The sequence below is a fragment of the Zalophus californianus genome, chromosome X (genome assembly GCF_009762305.2).
Source record: "Zalophus californianus isolate mZalCal1 chromosome X, mZalCal1.pri.v2, whole genome shotgun sequence".
Classification (NCBI taxonomy): domain Eukaryota; kingdom Metazoa; phylum Chordata; class Mammalia; order Carnivora; family Otariidae; genus Zalophus; species Zalophus californianus.
The window spans coordinates 129,234,387-129,260,811 of NC_045612.1; the positions used below are offsets into that span (position 1 = coordinate 129,234,387).

Below are 26,425 nucleotides of genomic sequence, written 5' to 3' on the forward strand. Positions count from 1 at the left end.
CTGTCACGGAGCTGGGGCAAGGTCCCGCACGGCAGGGTGAAGGATCCCGCGGGGACGGGGTCCCGCATGGCAGGGTGAAGGATCCCGCGGGGAGGCGGTATCAGACGCGTGCAGGACCAGGCTTGCTGACAGTGTGCCGTGGCAGACTGTGTGGTCTGTGCCCCTGCACCTGTGGGCACGGCCGGTGGGCGTGTGCGCTGTGCTCTGAGCGCCCCTGGGCACAACGGGAGGACCACCTTCTCCTTGCTGGGATGGGGTTGCTGTGCGGGTCCCCCCCCTCAGCTGTGGTCACGGCAGGGCTTGGGCGCTCTGCGCTCCCGTCAGCCTCCCTGCGGGTTAGCCCCCGCCTCTGGTGCCCGCGGATGTGCGGCTGTGTCCTCCACCGGCCCGGGGCTCACGGTTTGTGGCAGGCCCGGCCGTGCTGCCGGGTACATGGAGCTCAGCAGGCGTGAGCCTGCGTGCCCCTCCCCATCCCCCTCTTCTGCATGTTTTGTAGCCTTCGTCCTCCCCGTGTGGACTCCCGCACTTACCTCTGCCCTCACTCCCGCACTTCCTGCTAGGATGCTGGGCTGCCTCTGCCACGTCTGGTCGTGGCCTCACGTCCCAACCGTACAGAACTCGGGGTGTGGATGGGAGATGCATCTGTGGGCTAGACTGGGCTCCCGTATCACTTCCAGCCGGGGTGGCCGGATGTGCGGTTCTCAGCCATCCACATCCGCGGCTTAGGGCGGCTGTGTGTGGTGGCAGGAAAGTTGCTCCGTCCTGGCTCAGCATGGGACATGCCGCCGAGCGCCGCTGGGGGACCGTGGCCTGCAGAGACAGGGCAGCCGGGTTCACTGAGCGCACCCAGCAGGGCATCCCAGCCTCGGTGCCCCCACACCTGGCCCGGCACCCAGCTCCAGGACGACTTGGCATGGATGTTTCCTCCGTGGTTGACCTGAGCAGTCATCTCTACGTAGGAGACTTCTGTGCCGCAACCCTGCTTTGTGTGCAGAGCAGTCGGCCACGCAGCATGCCAGCACACGGCGGCCGCTGGGGATGTGCCAACGCCACGGTGGTGAGAAGGTGCTTCGGACATCCGGCCACGCTGCCAAGGGTGGCGGCTTGGGCTGTGGGATGGCTTGTGGGTGCCTCGCAGAGAGAACCTCAGGCCATGGACGGCCCTGTTCTCAGCAGAGAGACACCCACAGGTTGGGGCGGTGGGTGCGTCCCGCTCCAGGACGGGTACTGTGGGAGCAGGTGACTCCCTGTGTACGCTGTCCCTGCGGGTTCACCCGTTCCTGCATGCGATCGCCTGCCCGTTAGTGGCCGCCTGGCTGGTCCTGACCCCCAGGAGGACTCAGGGCAGGTTCTCTGCAGGCACCCACGTCGGCTTCTCAGTCAGCCTGGGCATCCCCGGTTCCCGTCCGGAGGGGTCCTGGCCGAGGCAGGACTGCGGGAGGCTTGGCAGTGAGGGCCCGCGGTGGAGTGTGGTGCTCACTGGCGGGTCGTGTGTCCTCCCGCAGGGACTGTGTGGAGTCGTGTGTCCACATTTGGGTCAGAGGTGGTGCTTGGTGCATTTACCTTTCGACTGGCTCACCCCTGCTAATTACACGTGAGCGTGAAGACACGGGACGCTTACAGGTTCTCACACGGGTGCCATCTGTTTTGTCTTAGGTTCAGACGAAGAAGGAGGAGCCCCTGCCGCCCGCCACCAGCCAAAGCATTCCAACCTTCTACTTCCCTAGAGGCTGTCCAAAGGACACGGTGAACATAGACGCTGTCATCACCAAGATCGAGCAGACTTTCACACAGTTCCCGCACGAGAGAGCCAGGATGGAGGACATGGGCCGAGTGGCCAAGGTGGGCGCCCACGAGTCTGCGGACGTTAGCTGCTCTGATTCCATTCCGAAGCACAAATAGGGATCTTGTGTGAATGTTCGTCCTCCATCCTGAAGGACGCACGTCATGGGTCGCTGTCCCAGGTTCAGCAAGCATTAATCTTCTAGGGCCCGTCCCCAGAGCCTGATCGCAGGCCTTCCTGTACACCGATGTGGCCCCGTGTGCCTCTCCCCGTGTGACCCCGTGCCTCTCCCTGTGTGGTCCGTGCCTCTCCCCGTGTGGGGCCCGTGCCTCTCCCGTGGGGCGCGTGCCTCTCCCGTGTGGGGTGCTGTTCTTCTGGAGCGGGTGAACACGCACCCATAGTCCTGTGTGCAGGACGCGGTGTGTGACCGTCAGCTCAGCTCCCATGCAGTGTGTGCATCGTACCGCGGTCTCGTTTGTCCCAGACAGTGTGTTCCTAGACTGTCCGTGTTCACACGTGAAGACCTGACATCGCCCGTTCAGTTTCCACGTGCCGTCCTTCTGGGGGGCGTCCCCCACAGTTACGCGTCCCCCGTGGACGCTGTGTTCTAGGCCCACATCTCAGTGTGCACCGCTGCAGTGGGCTTGCACAAACAGAGGACACCTCAGCCTCCCCCGGTCACATAGCCCGACGTGGGCACAGTGGGAACACAGCGGCCCGAGCCCATGGCAGCACGCAAGGGTTCCTGCTGGCCCAGCCCGTCCCCCTCTCCAAGGGGCCAGCAGCTACACGTGGGTGCCTCCTGGGTTGGGAGCTTGCTTGTCCGCGGGGCCTGTGGCGGTCGACCGCGCTGTAGAAAGTGGTTCTGAGTTCAGCATGCAGTGTTCACCAGTGGATTGTGTGTGTCCCTTGTTCGTGTCCTCTGCGGCCAGTGTGCCCCCTGCTTTCCCTTTCCCTGTCCCTCTCCGACACTCTTCTCCACTGGAGCTCCTCTCCGTGCTCTGGAAGCCCGTGCTCTGTGCCTTGTGCCGTGCGAAAACATTCTCCTCTCTGGATGCTAAATAACTTCGTGCGTGTGCGGCGCGAGAACATCCTCCTCTCCGGCTGCTCGATGACTTTGTGCGTCACGGGTGCCTTTTGCTTTCCGTGTTTGGGGCTTGCCTTTCCGTCTGTCTCTCACCCTCGCAGAGTTCCCGTGCCACCCAAGCCAGCCACTTAAAGCACACAGCTCAGCGGTGTTTGCGTCCTCACCATGCTCCGTTTTAGGACACAGTCTCCCCTCTGAGAACAAACCCTGTGCCCATTAACAGTCGTCTCCCTCCCTCCCTGCTCCGTAGGAAGCCACTCCTCTGCTTCCCGTCTCTGCATACCTGTCCGTTTTGGACATTTCGTACACGTATGGTTTCTTACACGTGGCTCCTTGCATGCAGCGTCTTTTCAAGGTTCGCTCGCATGGTAGCACGCATCTCCGCTCCCTTCTTTACTCTTAGGTCCCATATTTTCCCATTCATCCACGCCTGCGTGTTTGTGTTGTTCCGGCTGCCGTGAACGTGCACGCGTAGGTGTCGTGTGCACACGTAACCTTTCTCTTGGGTCTGCACAGCCGGGAGTGGTCATGCAGGGTCACGTGGGACTACTGTGCAACTGCTTGTGGGACCCCAAGCGCTTTTCCGAAACACCTGCGCCATTTCCTGGGGTCGCGCTGTGTCCACGTCTCTGATGAGAGACACTGACCCTGGTCTGTGTGCACTGCTATCTCGTTATGGGATTGATTTGCAGTTTCCCTGCTGACGATCGTGCTCATCTCTTCACGTGCTTGTTGGCCGTTTGTACGTCTCTGGACAAGCGTCTGTTCGCATTCTTTGCCCATTTCTCAAATGGTTGTCATTTCATTGGTGTTTTTTGTTTTTTTTTATTATTTTTTTAAATCTTTATATTTTTATTGTTATGTTAATCACCATACATTACATCATTAGTTTTTGATGTAGTGTTCCATGATTCATTGTTTGTGCATAACACCCAGTGCCCCACGCAGAACGTGCCCTCCTTAATACCCATCACCAGGCTAACCCATCCCCCCACCCCCCTCCGCTCTAGAACCCTCAGTTTGTTTTTCAGAGTCCATCGTCTCTCATGGTTCGTCTCCCCCTCCGATTTACTCCCCTTCATTCTTCCCCTCCTGCTATCTTCTTCTTCTTTTTTTTTCCTTAACATATATTGCATTATTTGTTTCAGAAGTACAGATCCGTGATTCAACAGTCTTGCACAATTCACAGTGCTCACCATAGCACATACCCTCCCCAATATCTATCAACCAGCCACCCCATCCCTCCCATCCCCCACCACTCCAGCAACCCTGTTTGTCTCCTGAGATTAAGAATTCCTCATATCAGTGAGGTCATACGATACATGTCTTTCTCTGATTGACTTATTTCACTCAGCATAACACCCTCCAGTTCCATCCACGTTGTTGCAAATGGCAAGATCTCCTTCCTTTTGATGGCTGCATAATATTCCAGTGTGTGTGTGTGTGTGTGTGTGTGTGTGTGTGTGTATACATACATATATATACATGTATATACATATATATATATATATACACCACCTCTTCTTTATTCATTCATCTGTCGAGGGACATCTTGGGTCTTTCCACAGTTTGGCTATTGTGGACATTGCTGCTATAAACATTGCGGTGCACGTACCCCTTCGGATCCCTACATTTGTATCTTTGGGGTAAATACCCAGTAGTGTAATTGCTGGGTCGTATGGTAGCTCTACTTTCAACTGTTTGAGGAACCTCCATACTGTTTTCCAGAGTGGCTGCCCCAGCTTGCATTCCCCCCAACAGTGTAGGAGGGTTCCCCTTTCTCCGCATCCCCGCCAACATCTGTCGTTTCCTGACTTGTTAATTTTAGCCATTCTGACGGGTGTGAGGTGGTATCTCATTGAGGTTTTGATTTGGATGTCCCTGATGCCGAGCGATATTGAGCACTTTTTCATGTGTCTGTTGGCCATTTGGATGTCTTCTTTGGAAAAATGTCTGTCCATGTCTTCTGCCCATTTCTTGATTGGATTATTTGTTCTTTGGGTGTTGAGTTTGATAAGTTCTTTATAGATTTTGGATACTAGCCCTTTATCTGATATGTCATTTGCAAATATCTTCTCCCATTCTGTCAGTTGTCTTTTGGTTTTGTGGACTGTTTCTTTTGCTGTGCCAAAGCTTTTTATCTTGATGAAATCCCAATAGTTCATTTTTGCCCTGGCTTCCCTTGCCTTTGGCGATGTTTCTAGGAAGAAGTTGCTGCGGCTGAGGTCGAAGAGGTTGCTGCCTGTGTTCTCCTTTAGGATTTTGATGGACTCCTGTCTCACGTTTACGTTTTTCAACCATTTGGAGTCTATTTTTGTGTGTGGTTTAAGGAAATGGTCCAGTTTCATTCTTCTGCATGTGGCTGTCCAATTTTCCCAACACCATTTGTTGAAGAGACCGGCTTTTTTCCGTTGGACATTCTTTCCTGCTTTGTCGAAGATAAGTTGACCATAGAGTTGAGGGTCCATTTCTGGGCTCTCTCTTCTGTTCCATTGATCTATGTGTCTGTTTTTGTGCCAGGACCATACTGTCTCGATGATGACAGCTTTGTAATAGAGCTGGAAGTTTGGAATTGTGATGCCGCCAGCTTTGTTTTTCTTTTTCAACATTCCTCTGGCTATTCGGGGTCTCTTCTGGTTCCATACAAATTTTAGGATTATTTGTTCCATTTCTTTGAAAAAAGTGGCTGGTATTTTGATGGGGATTGCATTGAATGTGTAGATTGCTCTAGGTAGCACTGACATCTTCACAATGTTGGTTCTCCCAATCCATGAGCATGGAACATTTTTCCATTTCTTTGTGTCTTCCTCAATTTCTTTCATGAGTATTTTATAGTTTTCTGAGCACAGATCCTTTGCTTCTTTGGTTAGATTTATTCCTAGGTATCTTATGGTTTTGGGTGCAGTTGTAAATGGGATCGACTTCTTAATTTGTCTCTCTTCTGTCTTGTTGTTGGTGTATAGGAATGCCACTGATTTCTGTGCATTGATTTTATATCCTACCACTTTACTGAATTCCTGTATGAGTTCTAGCAGTTTTCAGGTGGAGTCTTTTGGGTTTTCCACATACAGTATCATATCATCTGCAAAGAGTGAGAGTTTGACTTCCTCTTTTCCGATTTGGATGCCTTTGATTTCTTTTTGTTGTCTGATTGCTGTGGCTAGGACTTCTAATACTATGTTGAATAGCAGCGGTGAGAGTGGGCATCCCTGCCACGTTCCTGACCTTAGGGGAAAAGCTCTCAGCTTTTCCCCACTGAGAATGATATTCGCTGTAGGTTTTTCATAGATGGCTTTTATGATATTGAGGTATGTACCCTCCATCCCTATACTCTGAAGAGTTTTGATCAAGAAAGGTTGCTGTACTTTGTCAAATGCTTTTTCTGCATTTGTTGAGAGGATCATATGATTCTTCTTCTTTCTTTTGTTAATATATTGTATCCCATTGATTGATTTGTGGATGTTGAACCAACCTTGCAGCCCAGGGATAAATCCCACTTGGTCATGGTGAATAATCCTTTTAATGTACTGTTGGATCCTATTGGCTAGTATTTTGGTGAGAATTTTTGCATCCATGTTCATCAAGGATATTGGTCTGTAATTCTCCTTTTTGTTGGGGTCTTTGTCTGGTTTTGGGATCAAGGTAATGCTGGCCTCATAAAATGAATTCGGAAGTTTTCCTTCCATTTCTATTTTTTTGGAACAGTTTCAGGAGAATAGGTATTAATTCTTCTTTAAATGTCTGATAGAATTCCCCTGGGAAGCCATCTGGCCCTGGGCTTTTGTTTGTTGGGAGATTTTTGATGACTGCTTCAATTTCCTTAGTGGTTATAGGTCTGTTCAGGTCTTCTATTTCTTTCTGGTTCAATTTTGGTAGTTGATACATCTCTAGGAATGCATCCTTTTTTTCCAGGTTATCTAATTTGCTGGCATAGAATTGCTCGTAATATGTTCTTATGATTGTTTGTATTTCTTTGGTGTTGGTTGTGATTTCTCCTCTTTCATTCATGATTTTGTTGATTTGGGTCATTCCTCTTTTCTTTTGGATAAGTCTGGCTAGGGGTTATCAATCTTGTTAATTCTTTCAAAGAACCAGCTCCTAGTTTCGTTGATCTGTTCTACTGTTCTTTTGGTTTCTATTTCATCGATTTCTGCTCTGATCTTTTTTATTTCTCTTCTCCTGCTGGGTTTAGGCTTTATTTGCTGTTTTTTCTCTAGCTCCTTTAGGTGTAGGGTTAGGTTGTGTATTTGAGACTTGTCTTCTTTCTTGAGAAAGGCTTGTATTCCTCTATACTTTCCTCTTAGGACTGACTTTGCTGTATCCCAAAGATTTGAACAGTTGTGTTTTCATTTTCATTGGTTTCCATGAATTTTTTTAATTCTTCTTTAATTTCCTGGTTGACCCATTCATTCTTTAGTAGGACGCTCTTTAGCCTCCATGTATTTGAGTTCTTTCGGACTTTCCTCTTGTGATTGAGTTCTAGTTTCAAAACATTGTGGTCTGAAAATATGCTGGGAATAATCCCAGTCTTTTGGTACCGGTTGAGACCTGATTTGTGACCTAGGATGTGATCAATTCTGGAGAATGTTCCATGGGCACTAGAGAAGAATGTGTATTCCGTTGCTTTGGGATGGAATGTTCTGAATATGTCTGTGAAGTCCATTTGGTCCAGTGTGTCATTTAAAGTTTGTATTTCCTTGTTGATCTTTTGCTTAGATGATCTGTCCATTTCAGTCAGGGGGCTGTTAAAGTCCCCCACTATTATTGTATTGTTGTCAGTGTGTTTCTTTGCTTTTATTATTAATTGCCTTATATAATTGGCTGCTCCCATATTCGGGGCATAGATATTTACAATTGTTAGATCTTCTTGTTGGATAGACCCTTTAAGTAGGATATAGTGTCCTTCCTCATCTCTTATTACAGTCTTCGTTTTAAAATCTAATTTGTCAGATATAAGGATTGCCACCCCAGCTTTCTTTCAGTGTCCATTAGCATGGTAAATGGTTTTCCACCCCCTCACTTTCAGTGTGGGAGTGTCTTTGGGTCTAAAATAAGTCTCTTGCAGACAGCATATCGATGGGCCTTGTTTTTTAATCCAATCTAATAGCCTGTGTCTTTTGATTGGGGCATTTAGCCCATTTATATTCAGGGTAACTATTGAAAGATATGAATTTAGTGCTATTGTATTGCCTGTAAGGTGACTGTTACTGTCTATTGTCTGTGTTCCTTTCTGGTCTATGTTGCTTTTAGGCTCTCTCTTTGCTTAAAGGACCCCTTTCAGTATTCCTTGTAGGGCTGGTTTCGTGTTTGCAAATTCCTTTAGTTTTTGTTTGTCCTGGAAGCTTTTTATCTCTTCTATTTTCAATGACAGCCTAGCTGCATAGAGTATTCTTGGCTGCATATTTTTCTCGTTTAGTGCTCTGAACACATCATGCCAGCCCTTTCTGGCCTGCCAGGTCTCTGTGGATAGGTCTGTTGCCAATCTAATGTTTCTACCATTATAGGTTACACATCTCTTCTCCCAAGCTGCTTTCAAGATTTTCTCTTTGTCTCTGAGACTGGTAAGTTTTACTAGTAGATGTCAGGGTGTTGACCTATTTTTAATGATTTTGAGAGGCGTTCTCTGTGCCTCCTGCATTTTGATGCCTGTTTCCTTCCCCACATGAGGGAAGTTCTCTGCTATAATTTGCTCCAATATACCTTCTGCCCTTCTCTCTCTTCTTCTTCTGGGATCCCAATTATTCTAATGTTGTTTCGTCTTATCGTATCGCTTATCTCTCGAATTCTGCCCTCGTGATCCTGTAGTTGTTTATCTCTCTTTTTCTCAGCTTCTTTATTTTCCATCATTTGGTCTTCTATATGGCTAATTCTCTCTTCTGCCTCATTTATCCTAGTAGTTAGTGCCCCCATTTTTTATTGCACCTCATTAATAGCCTTTTTTATTTCGACTTGGTTAGATTTTAGTTCTTTTATTTCTCCAGGAAGGGTTTCTCTAAGAACTTCCACGCTTTTTTCAAGCCCAGCTAGTAATTTTAAAATCATGATTCTGAACTCTAGGTCCGACATCGTACTAACGTCCGTATTGAGTAGGTCCCTGGCAGACGGTACTACCTCTTGTTCTTTTGCTGAGGTGATTTTTTTCGTCTTGTCATTTTGTCCAGAGGAGAATAGATGAATGAGAGAACAAAATGCTAACAGGTTAACAACGTCCCCAGAAAATATACTCTAAACAAATCAGAAAAAAGACCTGAAACCAGGGGAAAAGAAAGGGAAAGAAAGAAAAAAGAAAGGGGAAAAAGATGAAAACAAACAAAAACAGAACAAAACAAAAAAAAACAGAATATGATCAAATATGATCAGGCTAGTGCATAGATCAGTGCCACACACTAGATTTTGGGCGTATTTTGGTCTGTTAGAAGAACGTGCCTCCTAAAATTTTAAAGAAAGAAACTTATATATGTACAAAATAAGGGTTGATACAATGAAGGGATGGAATATGACTGTAAAGATGAAAATTATAAAAGATTTTATAAAAGGAATTGATAAGAAGTTGTTTGAAAAAAGAAAGAAGATTTAAAAAAAAAAGGAAAAAAAGGAGAGAATGTGATCAGGCAGGAGACTAGAACAAAGCCATACACTAGTGATTTAGGGTATATTTTGATCTGTTAGAAGAAACTGTATCTCAAAATTTTAAAGAGAGACATGCCAAAAATAAGGGTAACTACTATGAAGGGATAGAATATGACTCTAAAAATGAAAAATAAAAATGTTTTTTTAAAGGGATTGATAAGATGTTGGTTGAAAAAGGGAAAAAAAAATTAAAAAAAAAAAGTTAAAAAAATCACCTTTGAAAGACTAAAGAATCATGGTAAAAAAGCCATGAATCCTATGTGCAGTATACCCCTAGCGCTGGAGTTCTCCTATTCTCATTGATCGGTAGACTTGGTCTTGGCTTGCTGGCTGTTGGTGCTGATCTTCTGGGGAAGGGGTCTGTTGCCGTGGTTCCCAAATGTCTTTGCTGGAGGCTGAATTGCCCCGCCCTTGTCGGTCGGGGTTAAGCAATCTGCTCGGGTTTGCTCTTGGGAGCTTTTTTTCCCTGCAAGCTCTCAGTACAGCTTTGGAGGACGAGAGTGAAAATGGCGGCCTCCCAATCCCCACCCTGGAGGAGCCGAGAACTCGGGGCCCCGCTCCTCAGTGCGCCCCCAGAGAAAAGCAGTCACTCCTGTCTCCCCGGTCTCCGGCCACACTCCATGCTCACCCGGCCTGTGACCGAGCATGTCTATCTCTGGCATCCAACCCCGTGTGGAGTCCCAAACCCAGGAGATCCCTGCGGTGCACTACAGCACCGCTCCTCCCAGGGGAGGAAGTCTCCCCAGATCCAGGAGTCTCCCCGGTTCTGCCGCTTGTTGGGTCCCTGCTGGAGGAGCAGTGGCCCGACTGTGCCGCGGATCACAGTTTATGGCAACCCCGAGCTGAGAGCCCGCCTCGGCTCCGTCTCTGTAGCCGGCTTCCCTGCTCCGATACCTGGGAGCTCTGCCGCACTCAGGCACCCCTGGTCTTTCTGTGACCCCGAGGGTCCTGAGACCACACTGTCTACCACTTGCCAGAAGCGGCCGGCGGAGGCCCCCTCCCCTGCAGTCTATACTCCCGAATATCGCCTCAGATTCACTTCTCCGCACATCCTACCTTCCAATAAGTGGTCGCTTTTCTGTTCAGAGAGTTGTTGCTGTTCTTTTCTTCGATCTCCTGTTGAGTTCGTAGGTGTTCAGAATGGTTTGATCCCTATTCAGCTGAATTCCTGAGACCAGACGAAATCCAGGTCTCCTACTCCTCCGCCATCTTGCCAAGAAAAAAAAAAAAACAGTTGTCATTTCATTGTTGAACTGTAAGAGTCCTTGGTTTGTCGTAGACAAAAGTCCACGATCAGATACATGGTGTACACATTTTTCCTCCCATTGTCTGGGTCATTGCTACACTTTTCATTTTGTCGTACTTTATCTACTTTTCTGTTTGTTTCTTGTGCTTTTGGCATCCTGTCCAAGAGGTCATTGCCAAATCTAAGGTCTGGAAGATTTATTCATTTTTTTTTCCTATGGGTTCTATAGTTTCCCCTCTTAGTGTATGTCTCGGATCTGTTTCGAGTTGGCTTTTGTAAATAGCGATGTCGGGCACAACTTCATCTTCTGCGTGTGCACATCGAGGGGTCCCAGCACCACGTGTGCAGAGGACTCGTCTTTCCTCATGGCCTGGTCTTGGCTCCCTCACTGGAAATGAGTTGATCATGAAATGCGGGTTTATCGCTGGATTCTGACTCTGTTGCATGGACCCGTATTTCCGTTTTTATGCCAAGACCACGCTGTCCTCGTCACTGTTGCTTTGTAGTAAGTTTTCAGACAGGGAAGTGTAGCCCCTCTTGACTTTGTTCTTTTTGTTCAAGGTTGCTTGGGCTCCTTGGGGCTCCTTGTAATGCTGGGTGAATTTTAAGATCGGCTTGTCGGTTTCTACAGATGGCCAACAGGTATCCTGATAAGAGTCATGTTGAATCTGTACATCGGTTTCCAGACCTTTGCCATCTTCATATTCAGTCTTCCAATCCATGTCGAGAGGCTTCTTTCTGTGTATTTAGATCTTTCGTTTTTTTCAGAAACATTCTGTAGTTTTCAAGTGTGTTTTGCGCGTCTTTTGTTAAATTTGTTCCAGAGCATTTTATTCTTTTTGGTGGTTTATAAATGGAATTGTTTTCTAAAATGTATGTTCAGATTGCTTGTTGCAAGTGTGTACAAATACAGTTGATTACTGTGTATCGATCTCGCGTCCTGCATCCTCATGAACTCACCCTGTCTGGTGTAATGCCACTAACATTCCGTAGAGTAGAAACCTACAAGCAGGAATCGTTGGGCTTCTTCCTTCCCAGTGTGCGTGTCTCCTCTTTCGTCCCCGTGCCTGACTGCTGTGTGAGACCTCCCGCGCGGTGCTGGAGAGAAGTGGGAGTGTGGAGAGTCCTGTGTCGTTGCTGCTCTGGTGGGGAAAGTATCTGCTCTTCCACCACAAAGCATGCCGTTAGCTGTGCGGTTCCTTTATCGGGCTGAGGACGTTTCTTTCCATTGCTTGTGTGCTGTGTCTTTATTTGGAAACGGTGTCACACGGTTTTTCTGCATCTGCACAGATGGTTTTGGTTTTTCATTCTACTGATACAGTGTATTCCGTGAGTTGATTTTTCCAGCATTAAACCAACCTTGCATTCCTGGAATACGTCCCACGTGGCCCAGGTGCATAGTCCTTTCTCTATGTTCCTGGATTCTGTTTGCTCGTATTTTTGATGATTTTTGCTCCATTCATATTCGTAAGAGGCACTGGTTGTGGTTTTGTGACTTTGTCTGGTTTCGATGTTAGGGTAATACTTGTCTCAGAGGATGAGTTCAGAAGTGTTCTCTTCTTTTGTGGATTGTTCTCTTAAAGTTTTGTTTAAGTGTTGTTTTAGAAGTGTGTAAAAACATGCATGGTTCCAAGGTCAAACCCAAAAATCAGACATATTCAGAGAAGTACACATTCTATGCCTGTCTGTTTCCCTGTGTTCTCTTACCCCGTCCAGAAGGAATGGTGGTCACAGTGTCTGTTTACTGTTTTATTGTTGTCTTGTTTTTCAATACGAGCAAACGTATGGACATATACATATGTGTTATGAAATGCGCACATATATGGGAACGTACACACATACCTAATTCATACCTTTCTGAGGTAGAAAGTAGCACGCTGTCCTACAAGTGGGTATTTTATCAGTGAACATTGTAATCTTGGAGCTCATGCCGTATCTGTCCAGGCGGCCCTTGCTTTGCACCGTAGTGCGGACCGTAAACACTAGTAACCGTGCGAGCCGACGCCGTGCAGGTTGGTCTTATCCAGGGGGAAGTTACAAGTGTTCTGGGACCTTTAAAACATGTTTGTAAAGACATTAAAAACTCTCTTATAGTTCGTTACAAACGTGTAGGGAAACGGAAAAAAAAGTAAGACTCATTTTTATTCCACTGTAACTTAAAACATTAGAAATTCTAAAAGCTGGTGTTGTATTTCTTTGTAAAACATTAGCAAATGACGTCTGAGTGGGGCTTGTCCCCGTGTCGCCCGGTGTACGGTACAGAGCGAGCATCTTGTCTGTGCCTTGGCTCTTGTCCTGCTCCCAAGTCTGGTTCACTTCCAACCTTGTACCCTCTGCACTTTCAATGTTGTGAAATGTTTCTGAGAGTTCCCTTCACGTGAAGCTTGTCTCTGGCATCACATCCTCTGGGACGCGTCCGAGTTTCCCTCACAGCCTCGTCTGTGTCGATCATGGGCGCTCACTGACTTCCTCTGGCTCCACATGCGTGGCCCCTTGCCCTGCGCCAACAGCAGTGTTCCCGCGGTCAGCCTTTCTTCTGCGGTCCGTTCATGTTCCCACGGATCCCGCACACGCCGTGTCATGTTTCTTCCAGACCTTGGCCAGCAAAACTGCCCGATCTCCAGCTGCAGCATCAGTAACCTGTGTGAACGTCCGTCCGACATGGTGGGTTTACAAGAGCTGAAATCACTTGGCCCATCGGCTGGGGAAGAAGCTGGTTTTGGTGGTAAGAAGCAGATTTTCATATTTTCACTGAAGCATCCAGGAGAACTGGGCTGACCTGGCACATTATGCAGCCTGGAGAGAGCCAACTTACTTTGTTACAGTTTCCTGACTGGGGGGAGCCGGGGGCACACACCACACTCCATGCTGTCTGCATGAGCCGAATAACAGACACACAGCGCCGGGTCCTCCCAGACTTTCAGAGAACTGATGCACGTTTTTACGCCTCCTCTTCATAGCAGATGGACTAAAGGAGCCACAGTGACACCGTAGTCTGCTCACACGTCTGTGCCGCCGTAACTGAAACATGAACCGTGTTAGTGCGGGGACTGGTACGATTCCCTGTACTTTGTGCACAGCGAGGACGGCCTGTGTAGTGAGCGCCCCCTTCTTCCTGCCGATGCATAGCACGCGGCTGCTGGGGGAGCCGTCGTCTGCATTCACTCTCCCCCACCGGGGGTGGGGGGCTTTCGGCGCCTCGTGCCAACACTGCAGTAAACACCGTGTGTGCGCATCGTTTCACATTTTGTCCCCGTGTCTTGGGACTGTTGTGTAAGCAGGTTTACCGGGTCACAGCACACACGCACATGATACTGTCTTGTGTTGCCAGGTTCCCCCCCCATAAGGGCTGTGCCGTCCGAACCCTCAGGGTCAGCGTATGGATGATCACGTGACTGACGCGTCATCGGGCCCGAGCAGCAGACGTGGTCTGATGCCTGCAGCTTGGCGGTCACGTGCGTGGGAAATGGCGTCCTGCGCCATGTCTGATTTGCATTTCTGTTGATTTGCTGACATGTTACTGGTTGAATTTCAGCGGCGGTAGTTAAATGAGATGTGTGCATAGTTCCTCTGTGCATAGCTGTTCTTGCCCAGGTTATGATGCACGGTTATCTGCGCGGATAATTTTACTCCTTCCAGCGTTTACATCCCTCGCTGTTGGCTCTATTTAGGATTTTAATTTCTTGAGTCAATTTTCATCAATTTATATTTCTTCTAAAACAGTTCTTTGTGTAACTTAGACGTTTATTGCTTCAACGTTTTTTCTCATCTTCTTGTATCATTTTTAAAATCTTTATCAGATCTGTATGTGTGACCCTTTGTTTATGGGATTATTTATTTCTGTTTCCTTTTCTTGTCTACTCACGGTGGAGATGGACTTATGTTATTTTTCAGATGAGCATCCATCAGCTCCAGGGATTTATTTTTTTATCTCATGATTTCTGCTCTCATTTTTATTACTTTCTTGTAATTTTTTCTATTCCATCATTTTTTCCTAGCTTCTCGAATGATTCATTCTTTCTTGGTCTGCATTATTGACATAGAGTTTACGCACAGCAAGATTCCCAGTGTTACATGTACAACGTGGTATGTTCTGGTGAATGTGTCCCCTGTGCGCCACCTTGTCAGGGCAGGGAGCCCTGTCCTTGCCGTTGGTCCCATCCCTGTCTCCCTGGCTGTGTCACACACACACACACACGTGGTCTGGCACTGCGGTTTTGCCTCTTTGGGAATTTCACGTGACGGGAATCGTGCTGTCTTTGGTTTCTGGTGTCAGTCACACAGAATAATGTGATATTCCTCCCCACCGGAGTCACTGAGTACCAGACGGTGCCCCGTGTGTGCACGCACCGTGGCTTACATGTTTCCCAGTGGGTGAGCGCTTTGTTGTATCCATTGTGTTTTGTGAGTAGAGCTGCTGTTGTGTGTGTGCACACGGAAGACTCATGCACATGTCTGCATCTCTCAGGTAGCAAGTACTCGGACTTGAATTGTTGGCGACTGATTTTACAAGAAACTGTGGAAGTGCTTTCCAGAGTGGCTGTCCGTGGTACATCTCCAACCAGCAATGCGCGAGAGCGCCAGTTCTCATGTAACCTCACCAGCGCTTGGTTTCCACACTTTACAGTTTCAGCCATTCTCCCCCGCGTGTAACTCATCCATGGCTTCATTTCCCTGATGATTATGTTGAACACCTTTTCACGTGTGTATTTTTCACAGTGCATCTTTCTTCCCATTTCTGGCAGCTTCCTTGAGGTGTAACTGATGCACAGTACACGGCACACGCTTCCCGTGTGTAATCTGTGGAGCTGTGATGTATGTGTGTCCCCTGAAACTATGCACGGAGTCCCGACAACACACGTGTCCAACATGCCCTGACTCTGCCCTTTCCCATGCCACCCCACTCGTCCCCGGCTGCCACGGGGACTTGGTCATTGTGGGTTAGGTGAGTTTTCTAGAATTTTACATGAACAGAATCAGATAGTAGATACTTCTTCATTGTGGTAAAATGTACCTAAAATGCCATCAGCATCTTAACCACCATAAAAGTAGAATTCAGAGACACTTAGGACATGTACAGTGTTACGCACCTATCACCTGCCCCTCTGCTCGGTTCCCGTACCGCCTCATGGCGATAGCAGAGAGCCCAGGGGTTAGGGGCTCAGCTCCCCAGGGCCACCCCACTTCTGACGCCTGTCACAAATCCCAGGTTGTCACCTGTGCACTGACCGACCAGCCATAGACCCGGGGGTTCCCACGGCCCTCCTTGGGGGAGGATAGAACTGCACAGACAGAGGAAGAGGCACACGGGGTGAGCACTGGGAGGGTCCCGAGCTCAGGAGCTGCTGTCCCGGTGGAGCTGGGCGCCCACCCTTCATGTGCTCAGATGGCGTTCACCATCCAGAGACTCTCTACACCTCGTCTTTACTTTCATGTAGGCTTCACCTGTAGGCATGATGCATCATACTCCCGACCTCCAGGTGTTCTCCTCTCTGGAGGATGGTGCCGGGCTGAACGTCCCAAGTGTCTCATCGTGGCTCAGCCTTTCTGCTGTCCAGCCCCACCCGGGAGCCACCCAGAACCACCTCTTTAAGACAACAGAAGGACCTGTTAGCCCGCACACCCCAGGGGATTTAGGAGCTCTCTGTCAGGAACCAGAGTTAAAGACCAAAAGTTAGAACAGAGGGTGATCCTAGCACCCCAGTCCCGTAGGGAATTACAGCGGTTTCAGAATCACTGTGCCAGGAAGTGGGGCAGAATTGAGTATTTATATTTGTTATGTCACACACATGACGGCATAGCTGAACCTCAGGTGCATGATGCTGACTGAAAGGAACTATGCCTAAAAGGCCACGGGCGGCACGATCCCACTTATACAACATTCCAGAAAAGGGAAGCCACAGGGGTGGAGAGGGGCTTGCTGGGTGTGGGTTAGGGTTAAGGTTAGGGTATGCCGGAATCGGCGGGTGACACGGCTCTCCTCACTGTGGGGACAGACATGTGATCTAGGCATCTGAGTGCACTCTACAAAGAGCGAATCTTTCCGAGTGTATGTTACATAAAATTGATAAAAAGCAAACTCTTACTGTGATGCGTCTTTTCCCTTGGAGTGACAGTTTTATACTTTTTTATAAGCTGTTATTTCTGCCTCTTGCATTTTAGAGGTCACGTTTCCCACTCGCTTCAGAAAATTAACAAAATGTCCTGCAAGGCAGTGTAGGTCACGACCAAAGCCTTAGGATTAACCTTCCAGCTGTCAGATTGGTTGGAACCCTAGGGATGCCAGCACGTGCTGGGAACTCATCCACGGAGGGGCCCCCTTACAGGAGAGTGCACAGAGCTTCATGTGCATGGACCGCTTCGGGGACGGACGTGTGGCGCCTTGAGGGGCCACAGTGCTGTCACCGCCAGTCCTGCATGCCGCAAGTGTCCACACACCCACGTGACCACCACCCAGAGCATGACGCCACATGTTCACGGCACCCAGGGAGTTCCCTTCGGCCCACTCCCGGTCAGCGCTCCACGTCACCAGCCCGTGCTCTGGATGCTGTCCTGGTTCACGTCTCACAAGTCGGGCATGGGTGTCCTTTCCCCTCCAGCTCCCCCAGCCCAGTGTGGCCTCCATGAAATTCATCCACACCTGCATGGGGCACTGGTGTCTTGGTTGTGCCCAAAACACATGGGTGGTTCTTTGTGATCGCTGCATTTTATTCCATGATATGGCCCGAAACCAACACCCTCAAAGGGCGTGAATCTACCAGTTCGTTCATCCAACACCCTGCTTGTGGACACCTGGGTGGTTCCATCTGGGGCATCCTGAGTAAGGCTACTGGGACCATTCTTGTCCATGTCTTGTGGGAGCGAGCGTCAGGTCTCTGGGTTACTCCCAGAGGACAGTGTGTGGCCTGCAGAACTGCGTGGCCAGCTCTCGGTAGACCCTGCCTGGCGGCTCTCTCCACCGGCCACATTCGTAAGCTCCGATCCTTGCATCCTTGCCAATGCCTGGTATTTTCAGTCCTCCGACTTTGAGCTGTTCCTTTGGGCCTTTCTGATCTCTCCTTACACATTTCTTTGCATCTCCATTGTGAGCGCTGATGCCGAGCACGTTTCCATGGCCATATGGGCGTCTGTGCATTCTTTTCTCAGAGTGCCTGTTGCTCTCTTGTGCTGTGTGCCTTTTTCTCCTTGACCAGCGGTTCTTTAAAATCCTGCCTGTGAGTCCTTGTTAGGCTTGCGTGTTGCAGATGTTCTTTCCTGGTCTGTGGCTTGTCTTCACGGTCTTCACAGCATCTTCCAGCAGACAGTTCTTAAGTGAAGTTTAGCTCTCTCTCTCCCTTCAGGGTTGAAGGTGTTTTGGGTCCTGTGTGAGGGATCTTTGCTACTCCAAAATCAGGGAGAGCTTCTCTTACATTTTCTTGCATAAGGCTTACTGTTTTACCATTCCCATTCAGGACCAGGATCCATTGTGCATTGACCATTGTGCACAGTGTGAAGGAAGGTTACCCGTTGTTGATGCAGTGCTCTCACTGAGAACATGGTTGTACCCGCAGAACTGTAGGCCTGCCTTTCTCCTGAATCACTTGATGGGCTCAGGATCTCTTCCTCACTGTTCCCTGCCATTGGGTCTGTCTGTCCCTCCTTGCACACATGCACCAAGTGTTCACTGATGGAACTCTGCAGTAAGCCTTCAAAATCCTCCCCTTCCTGTACGGGTTTCTGAATAAGCTTTTGTATTTCCGCAACAACACCAGACACCCTGCTGCATGTCGATTGGCTTTCAGTTGAATCTGGGGGTCATTCGGGAGCCAGCGTTGGGGTCTCCACCGCAGGAGCTCAACACAGGGTCTTTAACATCTCCCAGCAGTGGTGTGTGGTTGGCTTTGTGCAGATGGCACACAGTGCTGGTTAGATTTGAGGGGTTTCTTTATGCTTTACGTGGATGGCACTGCTAAAAATTTCATTTTGTAATTGTTGGCCAGTGTGTTGAAATAGAATTGCCTCACGTATATTGTGCTTGCTTCTAGCAACTTTGCGGAAGTTACTTATTATAATCATCTGTAAGTCTCTTGGGTCTTCTACACACTGTGTCATTTCTGAATTACAGCAGTTTTGAGTTCTCCTCTTGGGCCTTTGTACCTTCCTGTCCTTCTCCCGCCCCCGCGCCCTGGCCTCAGTACTCGTGGTGCCCTTGCCTTGGTCCCAGCTTGGACACGGAGGCATCATGTGTCACCCTTGCGTCTGATGTGAGCCATAGGTTTTCTGTGGATACCCTTTATTAGAATGAGGTGTTCCCGGGGTGCCTGGCTGGCTCAGTTAGTGGAGCATATGACAGTTGATCTTGGGGCTGTGAGTTTGAGTCCCATGTTAGGTGTAGAGATTCCTTAAAAAATAAAAAAAAAAAAATTAGAAGAGAGTAAGGTGTTCTCCTCCGTTCTCAGTTTCCTGGTCTGTTGTTTCTTAATTATTATTTTTGTAATGGCTGGATTCAGTTTGCTGATATGTATTCTGTATAGGATTTCTGCATCTGTGTTGGTGAGACATGACTGGCCCATAAGTTTCCTTGCATCCTTGACAGATTTCAGTATCTGCTGTGTGTGGGCCTCATGATAAGAATTAAGAAACATCCCTTATGTTTAGTCCCCGGAAGAGTTTGTATGTAGTCAATATGATTTCTTTCCTAAATGCCTGAGCAAACTCAGTAGCAGAGCCATTGGGTCTGGACTTTTCTTTGGGAAAGTTTTACAGATTGTTTCTTGCAGACTTATAGCTCTGTTCAGATTTTCAGTTGTGTCCGTTTGGGTTAGATTAAGCCTTCACGGGTACTCTGTGCAGGTCACCAACGCTGTGGCACGTGTGGGCATGAAGTTATCCTAGTGTCCACTTCCTGTCTTCCTCATGCCTGTGGGAGGCGCGGTGACAGTTGACATTCGTAACTTGTGTCTTCTGTCTGTTGTTCTTGACAAGTTTTGCTAAGGGGTGTTTTTATTTTTTTTTAGATCTTCAAAGAACTGACTTTCACTTTTGCTGACTTTCTGTATTGAGTATTTGCTTTCTTTTTTTTTTTTTTAAAGATTTTACTTATTTATTTGACAGAGAGAGACAGCGAGAGAGGGAACACAAGCAGGCAGAGTGGGAGAGGGAGAAGCAGGAGCAGATTCTCCGCTGAGCAGGGAGCCTGATGTGGGGCTTGATCCCAGGACCCTGGGACCATGACCTGAGTCAGAGGCAGACGCTTAATGACTGAGCCTCCGAGGTGCACCTCTTTTATTTTCATGTCTGCCTGGTCCAGTGTTCTTCCTTTTCTTCTTTTTTGAGGTAGGAGCTTAGATCAGTGTTTTCCAGGCTTCTCTGCTGACACATGTGCTCAACACCGTGGTCTGTGCTCACGTGGTGAAGTTCTGATGGGCGGTATTTTCCGTGTCACGTTTAGAGCCCTTCTTCATTTACGCTGTCTGTTCCCTCGCCCATGGTTATCCCGAGCTGCTGCTGGACTCGCAGACTTCAGGGGCCTGCTGGTTGCCCACTGATGGACTGTCTGCTGGATGGGGTGCTCTGTTCCTGTCCCCGAGCTGCATTCCTGTCACCCGATGTGACAGCTGGGACAAGCACCTCTTGCTGTCCCTGGTGCGTGGGAATGAACGCACGTCTTGTGTTTGGCAGGGACACTGCACTCCTCTGTGCAGGGCTGATGGGCTTGAAGGTCCGGTGTCTCTGCAGCAGAGGTCCGCTGCGGCATCCCCGCGGGAGCGCGCGGTCGTGGCAGCAGCTGGGTGTCCAGGAGGCGCTGACTGCCCGCTTTGCCCCTGTACTGCAGGCCTGTGGCTGCCCGCTGTACTGGAAGGGGCCGCTGTTCTGCAGTGCCGGGGGAGAGCGCACGGGCTCCGTCTCTGTCCACAAGTTCGTCGCCATGTGGAGAAAGTGAGTCTTGCGCCTGTGCACTGGGGGCGGGTGTTGGGAAGGGAGACATGTCCCCAGCTCTGCGCAGTTCCAAGGGCAGGTGCTGCATCACGGCTCATGTTCTGTGGCCGAGACGGCAAGAGGAGGGAGCTCACCTCCAGGGCATGTGGCACGGTGTGCTGTCCCTTCCCGGGCCTGCTCTTGATCACACCCCGTCATGGCCCCGTGCCCTCCTCACGGCCTGTGTCTGGGAGGGGCCTCGTGGATCGGGTGCGTGGGGACCGCTGGCACGTCCTCTTCCATTGCAGGACCCTCCAGAACTGTCACGATGACGCTGCCAAGTTCGTCCACCTGCTCATGAATCCCGGCTGTAACTACCTGGCGCAAGAAGACTTCATCCCCTTCTTACAGGTGTGCCCTGGCGTCCACACCACACGCACCTGCTCCCCTCCTCCCAGGTCCACCCCTGCATCCACACCACACGCACCTCCTCCCGGGTCCACCCCTGCGTCTACAACACACACTGGCTAGGGGTCTGGCTCCCTTCCCTCAGGGTACTGCTTCCTACAGACATGGCCCAGGGACCAGCCCCTCTCATGTGTGAGTGATGAGGCCACGTGTGCCCCACACGGCGCAGGCGTGTGCGAGTGGCAGGATCACGTGTGCCCCACATGGTGCCGGTGTGTGAGTGGGGGGACCACATGTGCCCCGCACGCGGTGCAGATGCGTGTGAGTGGGGAGACCAAATGCAGCTGCAGAGCATGAGGCCACAGAGACGTGGGGACTACAGCCCCTGGCTGTGTCACCTGCTGCATAAAAATAGGTCATGGTGTTCTAGAACATTCTCTGCTTCCCTTCAGACTCATTTAGAGCATCGTGGCACAGTCTGAGACAGATAATCGAGGGTGAATGGTAGATTTGTCACTGGGCCTTCTGGGTAGCCATTCTGAGTAACTGGATTATTCCAGCAGATGTTACCTAAAGGCTCATGTGACTGTAGCTCGTAAAATGAGGGTATTTAAACCCCCCCTGTGGACCTCTGTGTGGGTCCTTGTGCATTTATATGCATTGAGTCCCAGTTAATTGTCAGAGGTCACGATGGTCGCTTCCACCACCCTGTCCCGTGCTTCCTCAGCGTGCAGCCTAAGGGATTTACAGACTTGCACCCTTGGGGTTATGTTTCGTAAGCAGCTGTGTGGCCGAGTGTTCTGTGCACAGCAGCCCTGTCCCTGTGGAAGCCGCAGGGGTTGGCAACAGACACAGGTGCCTGTGCTCGGCGGGCACGGAGCGTGTCCCCAAGCTCCATCTTGTCTTCTATGTGCAGGACGTGGTGAACACGCACCCAGGCTTAGCCTTCCTGAAGGAGGCATCAGAGTTCCACTCTCGCTACATCACCACCGTGAGTATTCGGGCACAGCCGGCTGCCCCCGGGACCCCAGTTCCAGGCCCCACCACACATTTGAGCGAGGACCCAGATCCTCGGGCTGTGGCCTTTCTGGACCCCGATCTTCTCGCCCACAATAAGATGTTGGCAGTGCCGGCTGAGTGGCGCCAAGGGAGGGTCCTCGAGAGGCAGATGTCCCGTGTTGAGGCATAAAGCACAGCGAGTTCGTGGAGAGCCTGGCGGGCCTTCCCACGTGTCTGGAAGTCAGACACTAGTGCAAGGGAGGGGGCGTCCCAGAGATCCATGTGGTCTCCTTCCCCGGGCCGGAGGGAGAGGGCTGGCCATGGGCTTCTCAGCCTGGGAGGACGTCTTAGCTTTGGGGGAACACACGTGCCTGCTCTTTGGACCACAGGGTTCACAGGCACTTTCATCCCCAACCCAACTGTTGGGCAAACACAGAGTGAGTGCCTCGGCCAGCACATGGGGTCCTGCATCCCCCAGTGTCCAGGCGCGCTGCTGACTGCCTTCCTCCTGCAGGTCATACAGAGGATCTTCTACACCGTCAACAGGTCCTGGTCAGGGAGGATCACGTGTGCAGAGCTCCGCAGGAGCACCTTCCTGCAGGTAGGCCACTGGCCAGTGGGGACACGGGGCCTCCGTATGTCCATGTCTCCTGTGCAGCTGCCATCCTCCTGTCTGCCGTGCTCCTTCCTGCGTCTTCCATCCACCAATCCACCCTCCACCCTCCACCCTGGACTGTCCACCCTCCACCCTGCACCCATCCGTCCACCCTCCACCCTGCACCCATCCGTCCACCCTGCATCCCCCATCCTCCACCCTCTTGCATCCGTATCTTTCATCTTCTGTCTTCTACCCTCCTCCGTCCATCCTCCACCCTCTTACGTCTACCCTCCATCCTTCGCCCGTGTCCATCTTCCATTCTCCATCCTTCTGTTCGCCACCCTCCTCCGTCCATCTCTACCCCTCTACCCACCCATTGACCATCCACCGTCCGTGCAGGAGAAATGACCCGTCGGCACTGGAGATCGAGGTGTGCCCTTCACTGGGGTTCAGTGCACATGTGGGCATTGATGAGGAGGGTGCCGATCTGCCCACAGAAGGAGGCCCCAGCCTGTGAGAGGCTTGACACTTGCAGGACTGCCGCACATTGCTAGCAGTAGCCAGGCTGAGTTTTAGGCACAACCCTGACTGCAGTGCGCTCCTGACCTAGATGCTTTGCTCCCAACCCCAGGCTTGTCTTGACCAGTTCTGGGCCCTCCACCCTCATAATATGAGACACCTGGGTGGGGGTGGGGGGGGTCCCACCCCGGGGTCCCACCCACAGGAAGCCCAGCTCCTGTGGAAAATGCACCACTTCTGGTGGGTTGGTTTTGGCAGAATGTGGCGCTCTTGGAAGAGGAAGCAGACATCAATCAGCTGACGGAGTACTTCTCATACGAGCACTTCTATGTCATTTACTGCAAGTTCTGGGAGCTGGACACGGACCACGACCTTCTCATCGATTCCCAGGACCTGGCCCGGCACAACGACCACGGTTAGTATGCAGCCTGTGTGGGACAAGGGGACCTCCAGGTGCTGGCCGCTCAGGCACCCTGCTCTGTCCAGTGCCACTGGCCATGGCCACCTCCCCTGGGCCTATGGCCTGATGTCTAAAATTGCCTTCCTGTCTTTCACACCCCTCGTCTCCAGGAGTGGTATGTTCTTACAGGACATACGAGAGATGCAGGATGCACATGCACGAGACACGTGAGGGATGGGGACACACGTGGGACATGATGCACACGGGAGACAGAAACACACACACATTGCAGGCTGCTGACCTGCCCACATAAGGAGGCTCCAGCTGTGAGAGCGGTGGTGCTCGCAGGGTTGTGCCCCATGCTGCTGGCAGCAGCCAGGCCAAGTGTCAGGTGCAACCCTGACCTGGTGTCTTGAGAAGGCAGGCAGAGGGGTCAGAAGGCAGGCAGGGCTGTCCTGTGCAGCCCACGAGGTAGGTTTCCTTTGATGATCCATGTTTTTAGTCTTTGGATGTGTGCATCCGAGTGAGCTGTCACACAGTTCCCTGGGACTGCTGTAACAGAGGGGGCCTAAAACAACAGAGTACCCTCAAAGTATCCAGTCAAGGAATTTATGGGCGGTCACCCAGGAGGGCTGTACAGGAGTTTGCTGAGGTGGTTGTAACAAATGACCACAAACCGGGCCCATCCCACAACAGGAATTCATCCTCTCCCAGGTCTGGAGACCAGAGTCCGAGATCCAGGTGGGGCAGGACTGCTGAGATCCAGGTGGGGCAGTGCAGTGTTCCAGGGAGGGTCCTTCCTGCCTCTTCCAGCTTCTGGGGCTCCAGGTGTCCCTGGGCTGGTGGCCACGTCCTTCCCATCTCTGCCTCCGTCTTCATGTGGCTTCTCTGTCTCCTCTTGTGTCTCTTACAAGGACACCTGTCATTGGATTTAGGGCCGCCCTGATCCAGGATGAGCTCATCTCAGAGCCTTCCCTTCATCACATCTGCAAAGACCGTATTTCCATTTAAGGTTCAGGAATCAGGATTTAGAAATGTTTTTTTGGGGGGAGACACAATTCAGCCTGTTGTAGCACCCAGTCATTTTGTATCAGGATAACGTTCATCAAGGTAGGAAGAATCGGGAGACGTGGAAAGAGACTGTCTTCGTTTCTCCGTCCCGTGGGTGCCGTGTGTGGTATGGGCTGAGCTGTATCCCCCCAAAATTCTTTTGTCAGAGTCACATTCTCCAGGACTCCAGAATGGGACCATAAGTGGAAGCGGGGTCTTTAAAGAGGTGATTACGGAAAATGAGGTCATTAGGGTGGGCCCTGATCTCATAGGATTGGGGTCTTGGAAGAGGGGATGAGGACACAGACACCCACAGAGACGACCACGTGAGGACACGGGGAGAACACGGGGTGTACTCACCAAGCAGAGAGGCCTCAGGAGGAGCCTGCCTCGGCCCCGCCTGGATCTCACACTCCCAGCGAGAGAATAAATGTGTTGTTTAATCTGCCCCATCGGTGGTGCTTTGTGACAGGTGCCGAGGCTGACTGATGACCGTGCTTTCTCATTTGTCAGGTTTTAGTGTAAACACATTTGGTTTTAATCACACAGGGAGAGTGTTTGGAGGTGTAGCATCTGAGAGTGTGACTATAGATGTGGTCTGCTCTTTAGTCTGCTTCTGTCTTGGAGCCCCTGGGTCAGCTTTCCACTCTCGCGGCTCTGACTGGGGCTCAGTCCTCGGAACAGGAAAGCTCTGGGCAGCGCCCTGGGGAGGACACATGCGGGAGAGTAGGTTCCACCCCCCGCCAGGCCTGGGGCTCAGCATTTCGGACCCAAGCCTGCCCAGCTTTCCCCGAGCGTTTGAGGTTGGGCCGTGACCGCAGGTATGGGCAGGCGGCTCACGGCCCAGTTTTGTTTCTGCAGCTATATCCACCAAGATGATCGAGAGGATATTCTCAGGGGCGGTGACAAGGTACGTCTCAACAGTCATTTTCTTGTGATTTTGGCCAGTGTTCTGTGCCTGAGTCCAGTTCGATCTCATTCATTCCCTAATGTGAGCTTGTCGTGTGTTGAGAGGGAGTGCCATTGTCACTGAGGTCGTGAGGAAGACACATGCTGTCGTCACACAAGGTCATAAATAAGGGAGGATACATGCCACTGTCACATGAGGTCCTAGTGGAGGACATCTTTGTCACATGAGGTCATTAAGGGAGGACACATGCCATTGTCACACAAGCTCGTAAGGGGAAACACAGCTTTGTCATGTGATGTCAGTGGGGGACATACACAGTGCTGTTACACCAGGTCATAAATAAGGGGACACACGTCTTTGTCATGTGAGGTCATAAGAAGGGGGGACAAACACCATTATCGCATGAGGTCGTTTAGTAAGGGGTGGGGGAGGACAGGCCCCACGTGGGTGGTTCATGTCAGGCCCTGGGCATCTGAGAAGGCCCTGGAGTAGGCCACAAGGCGGCTGTGACTGAAGCCACAGAAGCCACTCCTGCCCCGTCTGCCATTCCAGGGCAACCTCTGCGTGCACATGTCCTTTGAAGCCTTCCCCCAAGTAGGAGTCCAGTGTGGGACGGGGCCAAATGCAAGGCTCCACTCACCCAGCAGTGAGGTGGGCAGGGGCATCCCACCTCACGCCGCTTCTCCCTGACACACATTTTGCCTGTTGGTCTCAACCCTGAACCCAGGGGCAGAAAAGTCCAGAAGGAAGGAAAAATAAGCTACGCTGACTTTGTCTGGTTTTTGATCTCTGAAGAAGACAAAAAAACTCCAACCAGGTACGTATTTGGTGGCTGTCCCAGTACAACAGTTGGAAGCCGTAGGCTAGCGGTCACCTCTGAGCGTGGGCGCCACCAGGG

The 26,425-nt window shown here is 50.5% G+C and overlaps 1 protein-coding gene across 3 annotated transcripts in view; it reads left to right on the plus strand.

Moving 5' to 3' along the window:
- The window catches only part of PPP2R3B (protein phosphatase 2 regulatory subunit B''beta), a 55,763-nt gene that overhangs the window by 22,393 nt on the left and 6,945 nt on the right, over window positions 1-26,425 (plus strand). For all 3 annotated transcript variants that reach the window (XM_027607965.2, XM_027607963.2, XM_027607966.2), the window contains exons 2-9: window positions 1,657-1,842; window positions 20,561-20,664; window positions 20,952-21,054; window positions 21,968-22,042; window positions 22,565-22,651; window positions 23,426-23,582; window positions 25,479-25,527; window positions 26,255-26,344. In XM_027607965.2, the coding sequence (XP_027463766.1) occupies window positions 1,657-1,842; window positions 20,561-20,664; window positions 20,952-21,054; window positions 21,968-22,042; window positions 22,565-22,651; window positions 23,426-23,582; window positions 25,479-25,527; window positions 26,255-26,344 (851 nt within the window). The remainder of the gene's footprint in view (window positions 1-1,656; window positions 1,843-20,560; window positions 20,665-20,951; window positions 21,055-21,967; window positions 22,043-22,564; window positions 22,652-23,425; window positions 23,583-25,478; window positions 25,528-26,254; window positions 26,345-26,425) is intronic.